Source organism: Nematolebias whitei, chromosome 2 (assembly GCF_014905685.2).
Source record: "Nematolebias whitei isolate Nwh7 chromosome 2, NemWhi1, whole genome shotgun sequence".
NCBI classification, from domain to species: Eukaryota; Metazoa; Chordata; class Actinopteri; order Cyprinodontiformes; family Rivulidae; genus Nematolebias; species Nematolebias whitei.
The window spans coordinates 41701970-41710862 of record NC_056499.1 but is presented as its reverse complement, the minus strand read 5'-3'; the positions used below and the strand labels follow the sequence as shown (position 1 = coordinate 41710862).

Here is an 8893-nt window from a genome sequence, read left to right as displayed (position 1 = left end):
AGGCTTACTAATAACAAAGTTATGAACAAATATGACTGCCTTGAACGAATAAAACTTATATTGGATATGTTAACTGAAAATAATTACATAAACACTCATTTTAAACACAACGGCCAATTACAAGCTTCTTAATATCACATATGTGCCATTTCAAGTAAGCATTTCCACATATACCCTTAAAAAAATCTCCGCCCCCAAAAGTCCAAAGTCATCGCACAATTTTATTAAAAAACTTAAAAATATAATTAAACAGCACAACAAAACTGCAAATCAGTCCGACAGTTTAAGTGGGTCATTAATCAGATTTTGATTATTTATTAAAAATGCAATGAGATGAATGTTTGATGTGTATTATTCACATTATGTATCAAAAGAACAGCACTAATTTGTCAAAATAGCAGCTAGGATAGTTGACAGAAGTGGTTTACAAATGTAGATAAACGTAGATGTTTAACAACTCGTTAAAATACACCAAAATGCAGGAAATCGCATCTATTCAAAATTTTCTGGGGAAGGAACCCCAGAACACCCCCGCCCCCCATGCCAGCTTGTCTGTTATTTGCATTCTGGCATCGACCAGTTTATAAATTAAGCCCTGGTCTCAAGTATTTATGTCACACAAATATTCCCTTGCATTAAAAAGACAAATTGAAGAAAATCATTTATAAACATGAGGGGGTCCCTGAAACCTTTTCTTCCATGTAAGGGGTCCCTGAACTCACAAAGTTAAGAACCCCTGCTTTAATCAGTTTAAGAAAAGGGACACCACTGACATTTGAAGATGAAAATGTAAGTCCAAGGACCAGAGAAACTATGATTGTGTCGCGGTGTTTGTATCATTATGTGCCTTTGTGTTACAGGTTAGTGTTTCTTTTTATTCATCAATGTAAGGAAATTTCTTGTTGGCTCCATATCCTGAGTGAGCAGGTTTGGCTTCTCCCTGGTCTTGTTTGGCTTCCTTCTCGGGATGACTCTGGGATGTGTCCACGGCGCCAGCTGCCTTGCTCTCTGTTAGAGAGGCTAAAAGTTCATGCAGCATTACCATACACCAAGCAGTGATTGTACATGTTGTCACAGAACTAACATTTATGAGTTAAGTCTTTCTAGTTTCTGACTTTTGACTCACTTGGAGCTCTTGGGACTTCTTTTCCGCATTTAAGTGTGCTGTTGGCAAAGCATTCTGCCATCCAGGACAGCACCTCCCCACAGTATCTGACCTGAACAGGTGGTTAAAAACAATTTCAGGTTATATAGTTTGTAAAAGTAAGTACTACACATTTGAAAAAAAAAGAAAAAAAAATACAACTATTGATAAATGTTACTTGTCTACCTGAGCTTCCATGGACGTCAGTCGTTTCTCTTGGTCCTTAAATCCACTAACGATCTTCAGCAAGCTTTGAACTCTACAAACAGAGAAAAAAACCCTGTTCAAGTCCAACTTCTAAACATTGAAGCAACCTGACTATTATGTTTGGTTCCTATAATTCATCAAAATGTTGCAATTCAATTAAAAATAGTATGGTATTCAGTATAGACATAATTTGCAACAAAACTACAATATAATTTATAATAAAAACAAGGATTTTGGTGAAACGAGTGAGAAAGCCCAGTCATTGTTTTGGCTTCAATTGGTCACGATAAGTTGTTCTTTAGATGAGTGAACGAGATCATTAAACTTGTCAGATGTTCTACATAAAATGCTATAGAAAGATGAAATGTTGCATGTGGGTCTAAAATATTATTCTGCTGCTCACAGTTAAAGAAATGTGGAGGTTCAATTTTGAGTTTTCATTTCAATTTTGAAGATTATGTTTCAGTCTGTTTCTATCATTTTTTCCCCATGTGTGCTGTTGTCAGGGAGTGATAGACTCAGCTGTGTGGTTACTATGGTGACTATAATAAGTAGCTTTAACATTGATTTTACCTTTACACTTATCATGCTTCTTATACAGTTTGTACACCAAACTTGGGCATTTTGTTTGCTTAGATCACTACAAGGCTGATTTTGGAATTTTGCGAAGTAGCTGCATTGGCACCCTTAAATGTTGTTCTTATTGATTATTCATGAGCTTAACGGAAGACATTGGTTGGCCTTAGTGTTACAAAGGAGAAAAACTGACAGCAAAAATAGTATAAGTAAATAAAAGTTCACAGATGTTTTGTAGAACTGTGAAGTAATTACTTTGATGAGGTACTCTTGAGCCTCTCCTCACTGCTCTCCCAGTGCTGGCGCTCCAGTTTTGCCAGGTAATTCTCTTTCTGCACCGTCTCCCATGTTATGAGTCTCTGGTCCAGTCCTGCTGGCAGCTCCCTCTCTGACAACACACAAAAACAGTATTGCATAAGCACACACACACAGAGGCAGAGAAATACTCAAAAAGAAATATATGAAGATAAAAGGAAAGGCACATAGAAAACTAGACAGCTTTTGAAGTATTTCACTGATACAAGCAGCAGGGAATGGTTTTAAAGTCCCTAATGGAAGCATGGTTGTAGAAGTTTCATACCAAGATGCTCCTGCTTGGACTCAGGTCTTTTTACCAGGCTGAGAAAGAGCTGAGAAAGATGGCTGATAATGATGAATGGAGGAGCAAGTGCTGGACGACTGTAGTATTCCACAATTAGGTTGTATCTTTGGAACTTCCAGAAGATATCTGTATTACCCTGAACTACCTGAAAGGTGTAGCTGCAAATTGGGGCAAAGGACACAAATCAATAGTGCTTTAATTGTCTTTAATTCATAAACAAGCAGCATACTTTATTGATTTAGACCAGAAATAATCACATGAATGGTTTTCTGGATTGTCAGCTCCTTACTAACCTGAACATGGCAATGAGGAGATTGAGCAGCAAGACATTGGTGACAAGAAGGAAGATAACAAGCAGCAGAATGACCAGCCAGTTGGCATAGATGTTGGGACATGGCGGCCGTAGTCCCATGACAATTTCCTCTGAGTCATTGGTGCAGTTCATCTCAGGCATTCTGGCAGCTGGGGTTCATTTCACAAGAAGGCAAAAAAGAAAAAAGGATTGGAAAATGTTCAAGACCTTTAAGAGGAAAACAAAGTCATGCCTTATCCTAATAAATACCTTATTAAATTAACAGGATGGCAATGCATAATACAGCCCACTATGTACTTGGTATGTACAGGGTATACACCTGGTACTGGTATATACTTCTTATGTACAAGGTACTTATGGGGATCATGCCAGACTTACCTTGTATGTACTTCATATGTACCCAGTGCTTACGTGACATTTACCTATAGGATTTGCCTGGTATTTACCATGCATGTGCCAAGTATGTACCCAGTACATAACAGGTAAGTTCCAGGGTTTGTACCTGGTACTTACAAAAAACAGGCTTTATTTTAAAGTGACTTGTTACCTGGTACAAATTAAGTATGTACCAGGTACTTACAAGGTCATGTGCCTACTTATCTCGAAGGTGTCAAGTACATACTAAATGCCAGGTACAAACTAGCTAAGCACTACCTGCATATCAAATAAGTAGCAGGTGCATATGCAGTATGTATCAAGTGATTATCAGGGACATACTCTGTATAAATTAAGTATCTTACCAGTTCAGTGCCTGGTACATTTTAGGCAAGAACCAGGTATGTTCCCAACTGTGCCAGTTAAGTGATAGGTGCTAACAAAGTACCAGGTACATTTCTGTTTCATACCAAATAAGTACCAGGTACTTTTACCCAATATACATCAGGCTGAATTATATATTGCTTCCAAGATGGAATTACCACAGTTTACCATCTATCTCCTCCAATGGGATTTGACCAAAAATGTGCAGATAAGGTCGGTATAAGGCTCGGCGAAACACCCAGTCAATCCTTGGGTCATTGGGATGGAGAAGAGCTTGGGTGGCAACGCCATACGCAATGAGCCACACACTCAGAAAAAAGAGGAAGAAGAAAACATCTTTCATCTGTAAGACAGAAATAGTTGTCTCTTATTAGCTCCACAAATTTTACACCGTCTTTATTTTTGACTTGAAGTCTTAAAATATAAAAGCTCTTTGAAGAAGCATTTGGTCACCATTCTTTCCACGATGATGATCTTAGGGCCCAGCTGCTTATGAATGGCAAAAATGTGGATCAGACGTAGAGTAAATACCATGAAATCTATTGCCAGAACAGTCCGTCCTGCCTCATAGGTGTTTTTCACCATTCTGAAAAATGGATAATATTCTTTTATTGTCCTGTGTGGTTTCATAATCCCTACCATTTATCATTAGTTAACATCAGGGTTCTATACAAAAAATCAGTAGTTCAGATTCCGTCCAATTCATTTTAAAGTTTGAATTAACTGGATTCATGCATTAGAATATTTTCATAATGAAATTATTCAAAACTTAATTTTAACACTGTATAACAGTAAATTACCACAATAGCAGAGCGTCTACAGAAATGGCCGATGCTGTATTTAAAAGAAACAAATACCTGCAGGAAACCCCGACAACGAAGAGTGAGATTGCCACCATGTCACACTTGTTCCAGTTGTCCTCTACATAAAGTTTAAACTTCTTCAGGATGTTTATCTCTTCATCAGTGAAGAAGCTCTGTCAAACAAAAGTTTTTACTTTAATGTAATGAATATACATTTTTCCATAACTCAGAAAACATGAATGGTTTTTAAAGTCCTTTTCCATGTGCCCTCTTGAAGTGATGCATCTGACCCCATTTCAGACACACTTGCAGAGACCAAAAGGGAATCAGTTGGTACTCTGCCTAGATGCTTTCAAGACACTGGGAAGGCCTCAGATTCTCAGCTCTGTGAAACATCCGTTATGCAGAGAATCTAAGGTCGAGCTGTCTACTGTGGTTTGAACAAGCCACATGTAAGTGCATTAAGAACAATTGCCTGTTCTCTTCATGCTGCCTGCTTGACGTCAAGCTGAGGATATAGGGTGCTTTCAAAAAGCGAGAGACAGATAACTTGATAGATGGATAAGTCTCAGGGGCTAGATTGGTTTTGTGCAAATTCCACTGGTAACTTGTGCTGCACACACTGGTTGCTGCACTTAGAAATAGCAAAAATAAGGAAGAGCAGTGAAGGCCTGCCTCGTATGGGTTCTCCATGCCTCTGGGGAGCAGGGCTCAACTGGATCACCGCAATACGGGATCAGACTTATTTGACCTGGCTCATGGAGGGCGAGTAATGCAGAGAGATGAATCCTTAAATCCCCGGAGAGAACGGGTTCACTCTAGCGAATCACATCATCGCCTGCTCAGACGTGTCTGACTCGTCAGGACAGAAAGCTGCTGTATCTAATCAAAGAGCTGCTGCTTTACAAAGCTGCCTGCACAGATAAATGTGTTTTGAACAAAAATATGAAATAAATAAATTGGGCAAACTTAAAGCTTGTTTGACAATTAAAAAAAACCAGACACATTAGGAACCCATTGAGATGGAATTATTTCTCATCTTCACCTGTCGAATTTCTTCCAACACCAAGGTAAAGACCCAGAAGTAAAGCATTATCTCAGGAGCCCCCGGGCCAAAAGGCGGTGGTGGGCGGAAGTCTATCAGGAGCACGTAGGTGAAGAGACAGAGGAAGGCGAAGTACATGATGACGTTGCCGAGGAACACGGTGACGGGCGCGCTCCAAAAGCGACGCCAGCGGCGGATCAGGAAGCGCCACCAGACGGTGGCACAGCTCTGAGTTTCTGGACTACCAGGTAGAGCATCCCTGGAAAACAAAGAATCAAAAACTTTTTAAGAAACCTCTTGATTTCAAAAATAAAACAAAGCCAGACGTCCTCTTTACCCGATACATTTTGTCTTAGAATGTTATTTATCAAACAATAAAGTTCAGTTTACATGATGTATTACAATACTAATTTACCTTTTGACAATTATTTTTTAATAGCATGTTGTTTATACAAGTATTTAATGTAAGGATTTGATGTAAGAAGAAGAAAGTTTTAGACTCAGACCCTCTTATATTGAGAAATGATGAAGTTGCTGCATTTTGGCGTAACCTTGAACATAATACGTACGATCGCACATTATTACAGGATGGCAGGCTCAGAGTATTTACTGTGAATAACTATCAGCTACTACCATGCTCAGTTTTACTGCAATATTTGTAAAACTTGCTGAGCTATAGTAATATTTGTGCTGGCTAATGTTCATTAACTGTGGCGGCCATCTTGAACTGTATTTACTCCAAAAATCAGCTGTAGATGTACATTCATTAAACACCTTCTGCAAGTTCTATTAAAATCCCCAGATATTTTGCTAACACATACACAGAATTGGCCTCAACAGTTAATGCCAAAGGTCTAAGCAAAGATCTTGCAGACTACAATATATGTGTTGTTAAAGACACTCAGCTACTACCAAACCAAGATTAGCATTTTGCATTTAGTCATTAAATATTTTGCTAACAGACAAAGTTAACTTTAAATTTTTAAATAAACAAATTCAGTCTGTTAGCATCGAGAATGTGTTTTGTTTAACAAAATTAGCTTCTACCACACCAAATTTTATCTCCGAATCTGTATGACTGAGTCGTAGTGGCCTTCGTGTTCTTTGAACGTTGTTGATTGTGACGGCCATTTTGAATTGGGTTGGTTTCAAGTGTTAATCATGTGTGGATGCACATCTAGTGCTTAATTCCTGTGAGTTGCATTAAAACATGTGCCATGGTTTTTGAGATATTTTGCTAACAGACACAAACACACAAGTAGACTCACAGATGTGTCCAAAACTATTACTGTCCATCTTTGCTTTTCTGCAGCAGGTCATAAAAAACAATAACGGCTTGAAATTTACCACTAAATAGAAATTTCAATTAGGCTTATCATCACTGTAGCTTAATCTTAGGCCAAGCTTTCACTCCCAGCAGCTAATGACCTTTAAATAACAGCCGTGGACTCAAACTCACAAAGGGTCGTCATCATCCGTTAGCAGTAACGCCTTTTCTGTGTCCAGACTGTCCAGCTCCACAAACTGCTTGTTAGCATCCCGATTGTCCAGTTCCTCGTCACTGACACAAAAAGAGGGTGTCAGAGCACTCGACAAGAAGACTCAGCACTTACTGCTCCAGATGATTAGTGAGTTAAAATAAGGACTAAACAAACAAAAAAGACTTGCTACCTGAACTTAATGAGGTTTGTCCAGATGAGTGGTGGACAGAAGAAAGACACCACCAGTTTGGAGATGGCCGTGTCTGTCGTCATAGCTCCCCACCAGATCTTTGTGAGGAGAGCCTGTGGTGAAAGTGGACTTTAGGGTGATCTTGCTTTGAACTGTTGTTTGTCTCTATGTGTCCCTGTGATGGACTGGAGACCTGTCCAGGGTGTCCCCCGCCTCTCACACTGTGACTGCTGGACATGTGCACCAGTGACCCCCACGACCCGAAAAGGAAGAAGCGGGTAAAGATAATGGATGGATGGAAAGTTTTTCACACCTGAGGGCTGACTCAATTGTGGGAATAAAGTTCACCACAAGGCGGCACCATAGGTCTTAGAATGTTTTCACCTTACAGACTTTATTCTTAGAAGGTGCGTGTGAACAGTTATATAACAAAGACAACAAATAAAACAGCCCCCTCCCTCTGTTTCAATAAAACAAGTCAACCATTTCCTAACCTGCAGCTGCTGACAGCTGTTTGTCTCAAGGCTTCTTACGTGAAGCGGCACCTGATGCTTCGTTATGAACCTGTCCACCCCAACAGAGCGGGGAAATCTGGACAATTTTTCAAATGATGCACCCGCACTGGATCGAGATGAACAGATTCTGATTACAAAGATGTTATTATTCTATCTGCATGCTTTAAATAAAAGATGTTAGTTGGTGTGTGCCAACTTTCCCTGCTGACTGAATACCAATTGACTCTCGCTGATGACTTTCTAATGACAAGGACATGTCTTGGAGGGATATGTAGGGGAAAAAAAAGTGCATTGATTAAAGGCTCTAATGGCGAGCATTGCAGTGGGAACATTCTTTATGAAAGAACTGCAGCACAGAAGAGGTCAAAATGAATACGTTTTGGGATGTTGCAGCATTTTTGACCACTTGACAAGACTGAAAAGAAGAAAAAAAAAGAATCTGACAAATGAAAACCAAAGAAGCATGAACATGTCTCATTACCTGGACTCCATCGTGTGCAAAGAAGGATTTAGCATCTGCCTCGGTTGCCAAGTTGAGAACCGTAGATTTGCTCCAGCAGTGAGTTCTTCTCACTAACAAAGCATAAGCCCTGTCTTCGCTGTTGGAGTAACATTCTCCGAAGACATCTGACACAATGAGAACAGTCAGCACAGGGCCAGCCACTCATTTTTTATTGCATTCTGAAGACTTTTCTCACTTTCATATTCACTTTTTACTTCCTCACACCAGGACTGTTTGCGTGTTTCTCAGATATTGTTGGTTCGTGGTAATTGAGGCTACGCTTGACCTTTGGTTCCTATAACCACATTGTCAGCTCTTATCATGGCACAGTTTATGTACTCACCAAGGGCAAACTGCTCATACTTGGCCTCCTTCATACTGCGTGCAGACTCAGCCTCAGATTCCAGGCGCGCCATCTCCTTTAGAATCTTACAGCCTGCCAGCGCTGCTGCGACTGCCTCAGGGCCCTGAAGGATTAAAAGAAATCTGGATCCAAGAAATGGCTCTGGAAGAGAGCTGTAGTCTAGAGTTTTGAAGCGTGTCATCTTTTGAATCTCAATTATTGTACACAGTGCTTCGGATACACTTTCATAACTGCAATTCCACAAAAAAATTGCATAAACTGTCTCTGTAGGTGCAGGGTGAGCTTTCTTGTCACATGACATATAACTTCAAATAAATATTTGAGCCTTCATGGTGATACACACACACACATATCAATATATATGTATATATATATATATATATATATATATAT

General features: G+C 39.5%; 1 protein-coding gene across 1 annotated transcript in view; it reads right to left on the bottom strand.

The window, feature by feature from the left end:
• Positions 1 to 832: 832 nt before the first annotated feature.
• trpm5 (transient receptor potential cation channel, subfamily M, member 5) overlaps positions 833 to 8893 on the bottom strand; it is a 39744-nt gene continuing 31683 nt past the window's right edge. The window contains exons 8-21 of the mRNA XM_037694506.1: positions 8480 to 8603; positions 8116 to 8261; positions 7120 to 7232; positions 6908 to 7009; positions 5449 to 5707; positions 4458 to 4576; positions 4054 to 4186; positions 3769 to 3943; positions 2822 to 2990; positions 2508 to 2686; positions 2183 to 2315; positions 1331 to 1403; positions 1127 to 1217; positions 833 to 1020 (exon numbers count right to left, since the gene is read on the bottom strand). Of these exons, the coding sequence (XP_037550434.1) occupies positions 875 to 1020; positions 1127 to 1217; positions 1331 to 1403; positions 2183 to 2315; positions 2508 to 2686; positions 2822 to 2990; positions 3769 to 3943; positions 4054 to 4186; positions 4458 to 4576; positions 5449 to 5707; positions 6908 to 7009; positions 7120 to 7232; positions 8116 to 8261; positions 8480 to 8603 (1962 nt within the window). The 3' untranslated portion in view covers positions 833 to 874. The remainder of the gene's footprint in view (positions 1021 to 1126; positions 1218 to 1330; positions 1404 to 2182; positions 2316 to 2507; positions 2687 to 2821; positions 2991 to 3768; positions 3944 to 4053; positions 4187 to 4457; positions 4577 to 5448; positions 5708 to 6907; positions 7010 to 7119; positions 7233 to 8115; positions 8262 to 8479; positions 8604 to 8893) is intronic.